Raw genomic sequence first — 15,040 nt, 5'->3', positions numbered from 1 at the left:
TTTATCCAACATTTGCACCATGTTTCTTAAAAAAATTGACCCAAATATATTGAATTCTCAAATTCAAATCGATACCACTCTCGCATTCTCTTCTCCTTTTCTTCAAACATGTAGTGCATATGTCTAACACACCATACAATGGTGGACATGCTTTAAAATTGAATATAGTAATTGTAATAATTCTTTTGGTAAGGAGGGAAAAAGGGATTGACCAAAACTTTGGGAAGACATGTATTAAGATTTTTACAGCATATATCCACTTCAGCTAACTAGGCCATTATTTGGCTTCATAAAGATGGATACGTGGCGTCCGTCCTTGTGAGAGAAACTTGAACGGTCGGAATGATGGACACAACGCGAACTCAAGCACACTAGGATTCCCAATAGAATGTTCACGCTCCGCTCCAAGGAGCTTACAACTAATAGCAGCAAAGCAACGCTATCCAGTCGCGCTCCCCTCGCACCCACCCCTTGGGTTCCTAGGTTTTGGCCATTCTCCAGCAACCGGTGCCGTCCGCCACCGCGATGAGCCAATTGGCCGGGCGGTGCTCCCCGATTCTCGGTGGAGGACCCTCCGTGAACGGCCCGAGGAGGGCAGAGATTCGTCCCCAAAGCAGAAGGGATCTCGCCCACTTTCGTTCGTCGCGCTTATGGAGAGCCATGGCCTTCAGAGAACCCTTTAAAGGTACTACTCTCTTTGATCCGAAACGCTTGCATTTCCTCAGTGTAAGTCAGAGAAACGATATAAGGCACATTGGCGAGTCATAGTTTCATTGATGGTTAACTCTTTGGAAAATGAATTATATTTAACTAGACACATGCTTTTATAGCAGCTGGATCCATATTAGCCGAACAAATATCCTCTGATGCGCATATGGAGCGGTGTTTCTTTTTTGCCGCGTATTCTATCGCATCCATCTTAAAGTGGAAATCAAAGAATTAAAATGGGACAGGACTCCTACTAACGGAGTCCGTACCACGAGATTTTGAAAAAAAGAAAAGAAAATATATAAAGCATCATTCGTGAGGCTGTTCGCCCTTGTCCCTCTCTTATTCCTCATCAAGCCATCCTTCCCTCTCCGTTCGTTCCTTCCTCTTCCTCCTCGAATCTCCTTTTTTCCTTCTTTGAAATATGGAATCCCTTCCTTCCCATGACCATAAACTGTGTTCATCAGCACATAGGATATGATTAGGTAATACACATCTAGTAAATTTGTCATCGAATGACCCATATGCACCTCTAGACAGATTGATATATAGTTTTCAGAATATCGTGTTCACTAGCACATATTACATATCGAGGTGATATATACTTGATAACTGTCTGATATATACTGTAAGCTTTTTAGATATATAGCTAGCAGAGATCCTGTATACACCGCCAAACAAATCAATACATATGCGGATAAATTAATATCCATTTTTCAATAATCATATTCACCAGTACAAGCACATGTTTAGATGATACATACTTGATGGATTTCTGATATATACTTTAAGCTTCTTGAATACATACTTCGTAGTGATCTAATACACACCTCTAGACAAATCGATACACGTTTAGGTAAATTGATACATAGTTTTTAGAATATTGTGTCTATCAGTACACAATAGATATCTAGATGATACACACTCAACGTGTTTCTGATACATATTTTAAGCTATCAAAATTTTGGTAGTGACCTAATGCCCAGTAGTGGCCTAATATATATGTCCAAGCAAATGGATATACCTAGTAGTGATCTAATACATACGTCCAGATAAATCGATATATAACTTGTAAAATATATTCAACAATGATCTAATATATATGTTCAAAAAAATTGATATATAGTTTGTAAAATATAGTGTTCACCAATATGCAGTCCGTGGCCATGTGATACACACTTGGCAGGGATGCCTTTATAAGGAAGAAGATTCAGAGGAGGAGAAAGGGACTCATGCAGGAGAAAGAAGGTCTCATCGACGAATGGAGAGGGAAAGATGGTTTGACGAGGAAGAAGAGGGGGATATGGGTGAACGACTTCGTGGACAATGCTTCGCGTATTCCTCCCTCCTTTTTTTAAGCCATGGGATGAATGGACTCTATTAATAGAAGGAGTCCTATCCCACTTTGACTTTTTGGTTTCCATATTGAGATGGATGTGATAGGATACATGGTAAAATAGGAAGACCGCTTTATACGATCACCTCTGGGGCATGCACCAGAGGATTTTTGTTCATATTAGCCCGTTTAAATGTACCGTACCATGGGACACCACTTTAAGCTATAAGTTTCTATATCTTGAAATGGTTAGTTTTGATAGTCCTCCAATGGCTTTTGACATTCGATTTGATTACTGATGGAACCTGTTGTTCACAACTGCCATTGCAACTACAAATGCAGGCTTTCCAAAATGTCTATGAACTTTAAGGCCCAAACTTTGCTAACCAGAAAAATGAATAAGAAACTAATTAATTGCCGAAGCCTGATGCAAGTTGAGAGTACCCTTTTTACCTGTCCTTGCAATGTCCTGTAAAATGCAAACATGAGTATGTGCTACCTTTAGAATTAGCATGATAAGTATAACTAACTGGTTAAGAGTTTCTGATAAGATATGCATGGCAGATTTTTTTTTACTACAATTAGAAGACGTCAACAAAATGTTTATGTACACTATGACAGAGATTTGTACAAAAGAGATAACCTTAATGTTTCCATATGCAAAGGTTCCTACAAGTAGAAGACATCATTTTAATTTGTACATATGCAAATTTTAGAAACTATAGAAACAATGACAAAAGTGTAAACTGAGACATGCATTCCACATATTACTTGTGATCAAATATCTTATATTTGCCCATTTTCTGCTCTTTTCTCATTGTTGTCTCTGTTATCTGGGTTGAACGTAACCTTGGAAACATTCTTCTTCTTTAATGATTTTTAATCTAATATTTCATCACCTTCAGATTTTCTCCTATCAGATCATTGTGTATGATACGAACATGAACTTATCAACATTTTCATTGAGTGGGAAGTGAGATGCAGAAGACAAAACCTTCAATACTGCAAACACAAACTCTACTTCGGTCCACATGATAAGCGCTGGAATTGAACCACACAGTTGCTAGGGTCATTAAGTCTGAAGTCCTTCAAATTGTAGCAAACTCCATGATGAGGAGCATAATTTGGGCACAGTCATGTCCCAGACGACTACCAAGCAATACTTTCCTATAGTCAAAGTTCTAAAAGACAATAGGCAGTAGATGAGCTGCAAAAATGGTACCTAGAGCCTAGGTTCTGGGTCTATGTGCCGGCTGTGCCTATGTTTCAGCCAGCCAAAAATAATAAATTCAAAAAATAATAACTGGAAGGAGAAATCCCTATTTATTGCAACTTCCCTTCAAATATTTCTCCTTTCACTCTGTGGAAGGATTAAAGTAATACATGCTGTAATTACTATAATTCATGTACTTATAGATTCATCCTCAACTTTGTGGTTGGTACCCATTGCTGTCAATAGTTTATGGATTCTATTGTTTAGCAACTTGTCAGAGTTAATGAAAAGAGGATGGTCACCAACAGGCCGTAGTTTCTTCGAGTTGTAGTAAAGTTCATATCATATAGAAGAGATTGTGCATCCGTCTTTACATTACAAGTTCAATTAATAGTGTATTACACTATTATATAATTCGATAGTTAAAGGAGACATCTCAATTTTTAACATACATGTTATCACAAGGGAGACATTTTAAATTTTAACATACATGTTATCAGAAGGTTGATGCTACAAGCCTTTAAATATAGATGATAAAATAATTTATGTTCAAGGGATTGCATAACTTTCTCTACCTTATTATTAAAACAGCAAAAATATTATATAATGTTGATGTCTTTCTTTCATTTTCAAAATAACATTGACAACTTAACTTCCAGTTTTGGTTTGCCTACCATTCACAATTGGGGCGTGTTGACCAAAAATGTTATTTCTCAGTACTCTGCTTTGCTGACCAGTTCCTAAGTTTGTAAAAAACAGGTATGAAATGTGTATAGGACATGCATAACTGTGTGCAAAACATGCTACAACTGTGTATTCCAGGTTGCTAGTGAACCTTATAGTTAATGGAGACATTTCAGCAAGACAGATTATGGGCATAACAATTTGACTCTACCAGGTTTTATATAGATACAACAGACAAAAACTTATTATAATCCAAAGTTTGACAACAATTCAAGCTCATAATCTTGCATAAAGAAGCAATAAAAGATATAATGACAACATCGACATATTTAAATCAGAACCAAAGGCTATAGGATGAAATAGTTAATCTTCAAAATCATCCCTGATCCAGTCATAAAACAATCACATAAGGTATTAAAAGAAAAAAGAAAATGAAACAAAGAGAACATAGCACTCTTGAACCACTCATGCTGCAAGGGTTGAAAAAGAGAAAGGGGGCGATGGAGGAGGGATGTTGTGTGCTGGTGCTGTGCTAGTGCTCGTTATACATCAGCATGCTATAGGCACTCAACCAGTTTCGCTTTGGATTATCCTTTTTATATATTAAAACTATCCTAAATTTCTTTCTAAGGCTTTTAAATTAGTCTTACGCAGAAGAAAAGAATTCAAATAAAGAAATAGCATTCTGAAATAAAAAAATGAAGATATTTTTGTGTGATGATTAATACTGTTTAATGTAAGATGGCATGATATTACACAATAACAGAACATCTTCATGAGAAAAATGATATTAGATGATAAAGATTACACATTATCATGGCTCGGACATAACATAATGGAAAGTGCCTGTTTTGTGCTTGAGTATCTGTTCATTATTTCACAAATAATACATTAAGCTTTTACAACACCTAATAACATATTAACATCACACCACATAAGTTTAGATACCATTGTTGCATGCATGTTTTATAGTCCTTACCTCAAGAGTCTACCACTTAGCTCCCTTTCCCTCTCAAGAATGAGGCAAAGATTTTTTTTTTTTTTTTTTGGGGGGGTGGTTCTGCCATGCCTCTTGGCTTGGTAATAGTTAATGTCAAGCCATGCGAGAACCTTATTGAACTGGTATAGTTTGACACAGGATGGCACCAAGCAATACCCTGTGATTTGCAGGGCACCGGGGCAGGCCCTTGTGCCATGTACAGTTCCAAGCTTTGAATTGTATGTGCTATCAGCATGGAGGTACCATGTATGGTATTGACAAATGCATGCTGTGATGTATATCCACAATAGAGTGCTCTTTCTTGATTGGTTGCTGCTTATGGAGAGGCAGGCTGCTGCTCGGGAATGGGATGATGCTTTACTCAGTGCTAACTATTGGAAATGCAGGTGGAGTATATTGGAGTAGAGAAAGCTGACACTTTGTGGAGCCTGGATTAGTAAGTAGAGGACAGAGTGGCTGAAGTGGAATGGGAAAGAGGTAGATGAGCAATGAATAAGTGAAGGATAGAGTGGCTGAAGTAGATTAGGAAAGTGGTAAGTGAGCGATGAGTAAGTGAAGGATAGAGTGGCTGAAGTGCAATGGGAAAGTGGGAAGTAAGCAAGGTCACTTCACCCGACTGTTTTAGAAGGTCCATTGACCAATGAAAGTTATGCACCAAAGAATCCCCTTATATGTATACATCTTGTAAAAATTTAATATGATACATGAATTGATAATTATCATAAGATATGTTGTCACGCACATACGCATGCGATACTATATTTTGATGCTGCTATATTTACAATTTAAATTTGTTATGCAGATAAATAGTATTAGTTTTAGTATTTCTTGCTGTGTACTGGGCCATGTTGACTTGACACTGGCATTGGATGTGTAATGCTGTGCCATGGCAGTGCTTCAAATGCACTGCCACGCAACATTGGCACACATCTGTGCCATGTGCTGATTAGACATTAACATGGTATGTGCTGGTATTTTGCTGAGTGGATGAATGGCACCTTAATTATTGGTCTTCTTTAACAATAAGAGTTATGTTTGCACATTGTATCTTCTAGTTGCATTCTAAGTGAAAAGAAAAGTCCTTATTTGCATGACAAGGAGTATATCAGAATAAGCATAACTCAGTTATCTTTTCCAAAGTTTTGGTTAACAAATCTTTGTTAGGAACAATTTCAGCAGCCAGAGATCATTGGGAGAAATTGTTTCTGGATTGTTCAAGGAGATACACTGGCAAATTATCTTTATTCAACAAGACTCCTGTAAGGTTCTTTTGCAGTATTTCATCATCTGGAGTACAAGATAACAGATTTGTTCGGCACACATCTGAAGGTGAAACAGAACCTTCATCATACACATGGCCAGATAACCAGGTCAATATATGTATACATATATATATTTCAAGTGTGAAAATTTTGGATTTTTTCCCGTTACAAAATTGGCTTTTTTGTGTTCCAAATGTAGTTAGACAAATAATGCCATCAACACTTTCACAAATAGTACTTGTTTTCTGTATGATGTCAAATCATAAACTTAATTGCTTGGTGCCGTACTTTGTAAATATATAATTTAAATTTATTATAACTTATCTTTGTCTCAGAGTTTTAAAATTTTGTGATTTATTTAAGTTCTGCATATTAGAAGATGTTTTAAGAATCATCAAACTCCTAATATTAAGCATCCGAATCTTATCTGGTTAGGAAGTCATTTTGATTAGGAAAGTCAATATTTTGAACAAGTTATTTTTGCTGATCTTCTGGCTGACCAATGACCAATGGGTTTGTACATGCCCTTTTGGTATTTTCTCTTGCCTATATGGAGTCTTTAGAAATACTATATATGGAGTCTTTAGAAATACTATATACTTTAGCTTTATACTTTTGCCAAAATGCATTTTTTTTATGTCTTGGTCCACAAGTTCTTGGTAATAAAGCTAAAGTATACAGGCCATATAGGGAAAATTATTAATCAAAATACTAACATGCAAAGATTTAGAATCACAACAATAGTGTATTCAAGTTTGAGAGATATACCTGCGGAAGACATATTGAATACGATTCTTCAACCACCTGGAATAATAGCGGCTGAATCTTCCCTTCCTTGCTCCTCACAAAAGATAGCCGTCAGTGGGGCAAGCTATCAATCATATGGAGAGGAGAGGGGGACCTAGCCTTTATGTAGGAAACATAAAGGGAGCCTTCCAATTAAAGGCTCCAAAATCCTAATTGGGTTTTCTGGCCTACATACCAAAATTACCACAATAAATAGGACTCAATCCTATACATTCAAGTGGCGCAAGACCCATGAACAAAATGATCACACATCATATTGGGCTTAACCATAGTACCATTCTGAGCCATGCGTCTAACCCGTTTTATAAAACAAAAATACGCAATCAGTGTAAGCCCATATTTTGAAATTATTCTAACATTCTCCCACTTGGGTGAACACGGATTGTCATATTAATTTAAAAAAAACTTTATTTTGAAAACGACTCTCGGGTTAGACTACAAAAGTGGCCACACAAATAGCTCAAATGATAATCACCTTGGATACATGATCCGGTCCAACAAGAACATCAACATTGAACATGGAAGTCGTTACACTATTTAATCGATGTAAGACCACTTCATAGCTACAAATACTAACATCCTTATCGACATGGATCCCCATCCTCCAACCAATGTGGTAGTATGTAGTATGAACTTAGCACCAAAATGTGATCAAAGGTGTGCTAATTCATATCGGTCCTCATAAATGCTTCAAAAGAAGCCACATGTCTCAAAAGAGACTCACATCTTGTCTTTATGCATTATATCTCGAGATCAAAATGATAACATAGTAAAAGACATATGTGAAATGCATGCTCAAACATAATTATAATTTCTGTGCACAAAATACAAAATTATAAATAGGAAGATAATGTTATTATTATTGGAAGAGGCTGTACTCGAAGCATATGGGTTGCCTACTTATTCCGTAAAAAAAAGGGATCAAGCCAAAATGTAGTTTCTTTACATAAATAACTCCCACTAACCAAAACATCAAAGGTTTCCGCAATGCCCATATTAGTAATATGTGTCTTAAAAACTTTCGGTGCGAGTCCTTTAGTCAATAGGTCTGCAATCATTGCCTCTGTATTTATATGCTCTATTTTTGACTGCCTTTCTTTAACTTTATCTCTGACCACCAAGTACTTGATGTCTATATGCTTAGAACCATCAGAACTCTTGTTGTTCTTTGAAAAAAAAAAATACTGCTGCACTATTATCACAGTAGATGGTAATTGGTCTCGATATAGAATCAACAATTTTCAGTCCAGAAATAAAATTCCTCAACCAAATAGCTTGGACTGTAGCTCCATAACATGCCACAAATTCAGCCTGCATAGTAGAGGAAGCCACTAGAGTTTGCTTAACGCTTTTCTAAGAAATAACACCACCAGCCATCATAAAAATATAACCTGAAGTTGACTTCAGATCATCTTGACATCCTGCAAAATCAGAATCTGAGTAGCCTACCACCTCAAGATGATTTGTACGCTGAAAGGTAAGCATATAACCTTCAATCTTTTTTAAATATCTCATAACTTTCTTGGCTGCTTTTCAATGCTCTTGTCCTAGATTCGATTGAAATCTACTAAGGACGCTCACTGCGTAGGCTATGTCATGTCTAGTACAAACTTGAGCATACATCAGGCTCCCTACAGCACTTGCATAGGGTATGTTCTTCAAAGATTCTCTTTCAAGTTTATTTCTTGGACACTGGGCTTTGCTAAACTTATCCCCTTTTACTATATAGGTACATAACTGGGTGCACAGTTTTGCATATTGAACCTTTCTAGGATGTGTCGTATGTATGTCTTCTGTGAAAGGCCCAACAAGCCACGGTCTCTATCACGTTGTATCTCAATTCCAAGTACAAAAGAAGCTTCCCCAAGATCTTTCATTTCAAAATTAGCTGATAATATTTTCTTTGTCTAGTTGAAGTAACCCTAAGTCACTACTGACAAGTAAAATATCATCTACATACAAAACAAGAAAAATGAATTTTCTCCCACTGATCTTGAGATAAATGCATTGGTCCACTGTATTTTCAAACAAATCCAAGAGAAGTCACAACTTCATCAAATTTCAAATACCATTGTCGGGATGCTTGCTTGAGCCCATATATGGATTTGTTCAACTTACACACCAAATTTTTCTTTTCCTCTACGACAAAACCTTCATGTTTCCTCATGTAAACTTCTTTACACAGATATCTATTTAAAAATGCTGTCTCAACATCCTCTTGATGAATGGTCCAAATCATAGTATACTACAAGTGCCATGATAATTCTAAAAGAATCCTTTGATGAAATCGGTGAAAAAGTTTCATTATAGTCGATGCCCTCTCGTCGAGTGAACCCTTTAGCAACCAATGTAGCTTTTTGTCGTTCAACATTCCTTTTTGAGTCTTACTTGGATTTGTAAATCTAATTGCAACCTATGGTCTTAACATGTGGTGAAAGTTCAACAAGTTCCCAAACTCTGTTTTTCTCTATAGGAAGCATTTCATTTTCCATGGCATTCAACCATTTATCTAAGTCAGGCCTTGTTAATGCGTCATTAAAAGAGACAGGATCAATATTATGCCCAATATTAAAATCACTCTCTAGTAAGTAGATAATATAGTCATTAGGCAATGCAGACCTTCTTTCCATTTGTGATCTTCTAACCTGTGGTTCAAAAAACTGACTCAACCATTGTTGGAGGAGGAACGTGAGGCACTTCTTGATGCCCAGGTTCTTCATTAACTGTGGTAATCAGCTGAGAAATAACTCTTTCTTGTACAATGAAAATTGAAACCACAACTTGATTCGATTCTGCAAAAAATTTCTTTAATACAGAACTTCCACTATTACCAATATCATTATCCAGAAACTTTGCTATAATGGACTCAACAATTCTGGTGCCACGATTAGGACAATAGAACTTATAGCCCTTTGATCTATAAATTCTGGTGTGGATTTGGGGTCTAATTTCTTTTCAGTAGGATTATAAATCCTAACCTCAACTGAGCAGCCCCAAACTCTAAAATGGGCTAAACTGGATTTACGACTTGTCCACAATTCAAAACGAGTTTTCTCAACAACTTTACTAGGAGCCCTGTTCAGAATGTACATGGCAGATTTCAATGCTTCACCCTATAAGAATTCTGGCAAATTTGTTCTACTCATCATACTCCTAACCATATCCTTCAGAGTCCGATTACGTCTTTTAGAAACACCATTTTGCTCAGGTGTTCCTGGCATTGTGTATTGAGGGACTATCCTACATTGCTGTAAAAACTTGCAAAATCACCCGTATTCTGACCGGACTCGTCATACTTACCATAGTATTCACCACCACGGTCAGATCTCACAACTTTAATACTTTTCCCACATTGTTTTTCTACTTTCATTTTAAATATCTTGAATTTCTCAAGAGCAAAGGATTTATCATTAATCAAGCAAACATAACCATAACACGAAAAATCATCAATGAAGGTTATGAAGTATTTGTTCCCACATATAGTAAAAAGTAACGGTCCACTAATATCAGTGTGAGTAAGATCCAAAAGGTCATTGCTCCTAATGGATCTCTTATAGTTTTAGTCATTATTAAGAATGGGCCAATGGGCTTTGACAGAAGGTGCGGTGGGACCACATTTTTTTTTTTCTTTTGCAATTGAGCTTATTCAATGGAGGTCTTCAGTCTGTCTATTTCTTTGCTGGCTTATGGGCCGAGATATTGGGCTAGTGACAAAAGAGATTGGATCCGTTCACAAAACCTTCTAGCTTCTCCTTTTCATTTTTCCTCCATAATTATATTGTTTCATTTAGTCTCTTTTTGCCGTTCAGAGCATGACTAGGCTGAGTGAGCTAATCGTAGTAACTAAAACTTTTGGTAGGCTGTATTTGGGCTGCTTAAGGCTACCATCTTGAGAGCCCAAGGTGATGTATTCATAGATATTTAAAAGAGTGTTGCTTTTCCAACACCGCTCCATTCTTTCATGGGTTTATGTGGGTGATAGGCAAAGCTCCCATTACGCTCTCATATAAGGAAAACCAGAGACATCAGCAGATGCAAACTGAGACACTAGAGGTGGGAAGACGTCAATCCAAATAGTGAGTTGCTCGGCCTATGAACCCAAATTGGCCAGGAGACTTGGCACTTGATTCCCCTCTCAATAATGTTGGTAGTCTGGTCTTCAACCTTAAGACACCAATGATCCAGGCCACAATTGTCGTTAAATCTCCCTCTAACCAGACTTGAATTGCATGTAGATGGTTAATTTCATAAACAACGCTGGAGAATGGTTGTATTTTCCATGCGAATCCACTATTGAATGGATCACATCCTGCACAGATCTTAAATCACTTGAATTGCATGTTAGCTCTTTCTCACTTGACATACTCAGCCTTGTATTCGACAGTGCTCTTAGTTGTTGGTTTTGAAGGCTGCTCCTTCAAAGCAAAATCTAAACCCAAGAGACCCAATGCTATTTTTATGTCTCGTTTCCATCTCACATAATTATTTCCAGTCAAGGTTTCAATGGCGGAGAATTGGCTTGAAAGGGAAGAGGCATTCAAAACTGCAGAAACAACATATTTTATTTAATATCATCCAAATATGATGCATGCAATCAATGGATGATAACATATCTATCTAATTAACTTGGGCTATTAATTAGATAGTCCGTAATCAACTTGAAAAAACATATAAGTCTAATTACGGTAAGAGCCTCGGTGCATCATTGTAAAGTCACCTTTGGGCTAACAATACAACACGCTATAAGGTACTCTTAAGACATATCATGAAGCCAATTAACAAAATCACATCAGCTTTCGAAACACCATCACCTTTGGGCAGAAGAATGATTCTAGGCTAATGCAATCCCATTAATCACTTCATGTCATTTTTCCAAATCATCATATACAATAACATCTTCGGACAAGATATTGCATTCAATGATTTGACAAAATGCAATGCTACCCTTTTTTTTGTTGAGAAAATCAGATAAATATCAGTGAGTGTGCCACTTTGGTGGCTACCACCCACTTCAATTTCAAAATATTATCTTAATGGGAAAATAAAGATAGTCTTTATGCCCAACAAATTTCAATCACAAAAATAATGGTTTATGTGACAATAACATAACCATCAAAAAAACTACAAACATAATAAAAAACACGTGATTGATTAAACAAAGATGTTAATTACAAAAAGCATATATAGCAAGAAATGTCCAAAATTTAACAATTTAATAATTAATATGCATGAGGGCCTAATTCAAATTATTCAGTTTTTAAACAATAATTAAATGGGTTATTAGCTTTTAGCCCCACGGCCAAAACCCATTCTGATCCATTAAGATAAAATGCAAATGAAATAAACATGGGCTGACTAAATAAAAGGCCCAACCCGCAATCACGGACTTATTCAGATTGGGCTTTACAAGCCCAAGCCCAAGCCCAAGCAAAAGGAAAACCCTAAGCTATTCTCTCCCTCACTATCTTCTTCCTCTTCACATGGCCGCCGCCCCTGTGTTTTTTTTTTTTTTGGGGATGGAAGCAACCCGTGGCTGCCTCCCATGGCAGCCACCGTGCCGGCCACCACCCGTGGCCGGCGACCTGATGGGGGCTCACGGTCCAAAGCCCCTCACCAAGCCCCTTTCCTTGCGCTCCTCGCGTGCGCCTTTGAAAACGATGACGATGGACCGATTGTAGGCAACGCCCGGTGGAATAACTTAAGAAGAAGATCAACAATGAAAGCAAACTTGGTTTATATTCCACTAACTTGAAGAACGAAGAACAATAATAAAGAAAGCAAAAGAAATCTAGAAAGAGATTGAAGAGATCTCTCCCTAGCCCAATCTAGTGGAGATTGATGGATCTACCACTAGCCCAAGTCCTAGAACACAAAATCTAAGGACCGAATTCGGCACAAACGCCGCCCAAGCCTTATGGCCGACATAACAACATGACTCTAGAATAACTCTTGATGCCTTTCAATGGTCCTTTACATCTCTTTTTATAGCCTAAGTCCTAGACAAAACATGGCAATTTGTCTTCACATGGATCCAAAGCTTTTCCACTGTTGATTGGCATGAGATGAATGGCTAAAGATCACCCAAGAAGGGCCCTCCCACGGCTGAACTTTGGCTTGCTTTTTAGCCATTGGATGGAAGAGGATGGAGGGTGGGATCTGCATGGGTCCCGCGGACTGGGCGCACGGGACGCGTGTCCCGGTTGACCGGGTCGCGCGTCCCGGCTGGGCGTGTCCCAGTCCGGGCGGGACTGGGCATGCGCCAGGCTGGCGGGCGCGCAAGCGCGGGCGGGCGCGGGTGCGCGGGCGGCCGGCCTGCTGGGCGCGCTGGCGGGCAGGCGCGCGCGCGCCTGTAGCAGACGAGGTTCGTCCTGCCGAACCTCACCGCACTGTAGCTGGCTGCTGGCGGCCTGGCTGTGCGCGGGCACTGTAGCTGGCGAGGTTCTTGCCCAAGAACCTCGCCGCACTGTAGCAAGTGAGGTTGGCTGCGGCTTGGCTTCGGCGGGGCTGTGTGCGCGGCGGGTTCGGCCAAGGTTGGGCATGCTTGGCCGAGGCTTGGGCATGCATGGGCGCATGTTTGGCTCGGCCGAGGTTGGGCGTGCTCGGCCGTATGAAGGGGTTTGGCCAAGGCTTTCCAAGCAAAGTAGTTGGCCTTGGCTTGGCCTCCTTATGGTCCGATGGTCCTCTTTGGTTGGCATGGCTACTTTGGCCCTCGGTTGGTGTGCGGTTGTTGCTCCTCTTGCGGCGTGGCTTGCGGGGGTCCTCAACACGACCCCCGCCGGGCCGCCGCGACGCCCCGTGGCGCGCGGCTGGCCGTGGAATGGCCGGGATAGGTCCCCACAGCGGTGATCTCTGCCCGTGAAGGAGGCGGGATCCCACTGTGGCCGGGGTCCTTTGGGCGGTGGTTTCCGCCTGCGGCGGTGGTGTGCGAGCCGCCTGAAGTTCCTTCCGCCGTCGTCGCACGGCACAGAGGCGCCGGCCAGCGGCGAGGAAGGCCTCTTGCCATCCTTCATCTTCTTCTTTCCCATGAAGAGGGGATTTGTGAAACGGGAAGAAGATGAAGGATGTCTGCGGGAGAAGGAAAAACAGAGAGATTTAGTTCATCCATCTCATGACAAAAGGTGGGAAACTAGTTGCTAGGGAGAGTAGAATACCAATGACATGTCACGCTGGCCCCAACGCACATCAATGTTTTTTTTTATTTTATGTTTCAAAAGTTGCGTTCGGACTTTACAACATCTGGTTTGATACGATTTTATGAATATTAAACAACTTGACAAATACTAATAAATTTATTAAGGGAACGAACCAGATGTTGTTGATCATAGACAGAAATAACAAAAGACCGAGAGGAAGAAATCCAGCGAATTAGATTTAGAAGTTTCGGGCTTTAGGATGAAAAAAACGAAATCTTGAAGATTTCTAAATAATTTTGCATGAAGGATTCTAATCCTAGCATGGAGGCTCTGATACCAATTGTTAATCATATATAATAACATGCTAAGATTTAGAATCACAACAATAGTGTATTCAAGTTTGAGAGATATACCTGCGGAAGACATATTGAATACGATTCTTCAATCACTTGGAATAATAGCGGCTGGATCTTCCCTTCTTTGCTCCTCACAAAAGATAGCCGTCAATGGGGCAAGCTATCAACCATATGGAGAGGAGAGGGAGACCTAACCTTTATATAGGAAACATAAAGGGAGCTTTCCCATTAAAGGCTCCAAAACCCTAATTGGGTTTCCTGGCCTACATACCAAAATTATCATAATAAATAGGACTCAATCCTATACATCCAAGGTGCACAAAATCCATAAACAAAATGATCACACATCATATTGGGCTTAACCATGGTATCATTCTGAGCCATACGTCTAACCCGTTTTATAAAACAAAAATACGCAATCAGTGTAAGCCCATATTTTGAAATTATTCTAACAAAAACTTCAAATATGGATTGTGGGAGGTAACCAACCAATAGCGATCCCCATGGTTGGCTTGGATTCCTACGATGCTTCTGCTCCAAA

At 39.1% G+C, this 15,040-nt stretch overlaps 1 protein-coding gene across 13 annotated transcripts in view; it reads left to right on the top strand.

Annotated features, from left to right (window-relative positions):
• The first annotated feature begins 318 nt into the window (after positions 1 to 318).
• Positions 319 to 15,040, top strand: part of NDC1 (NAD(P)H dehydrogenase C1) — a 35,963-nt gene continuing 21,241 nt past the window's right edge. For 2 of the 13 annotated variants that reach the window (XM_088701321.1, XM_008814811.4), the window contains exons 1-2: positions 319 to 685; positions 6,118 to 6,311. In XM_088701321.1, coding sequence (XP_088557447.1) covers positions 526 to 685; positions 6,118 to 6,311 — 354 coding nt within the window. In that variant the 5' untranslated portion in view covers positions 319 to 525. Of the gene's footprint in view, positions 686 to 6,105; positions 6,312 to 15,040 lie in introns of all 13 variants that reach the window. The other 11 variants (XM_039119645.3, XM_017846794.5, XM_088701329.1 and 8 more) reach the window with 7 other exon arrangements.

Source organism: Phoenix dactylifera, chromosome 7 (genome assembly GCF_051530095.1).
Source record: "Phoenix dactylifera cultivar Ajwa chromosome 7, Ajwa_hap1_PhDact_Kaust_v1.1, whole genome shotgun sequence".
Lineage (NCBI taxonomy): Eukaryota > Viridiplantae > Streptophyta > Magnoliopsida > Arecales > Arecaceae > Phoenix > Phoenix dactylifera.
Note: the sequence above shows the minus strand (reverse complement) of the source record. Positions and strands in the feature narration are given on the sequence as shown.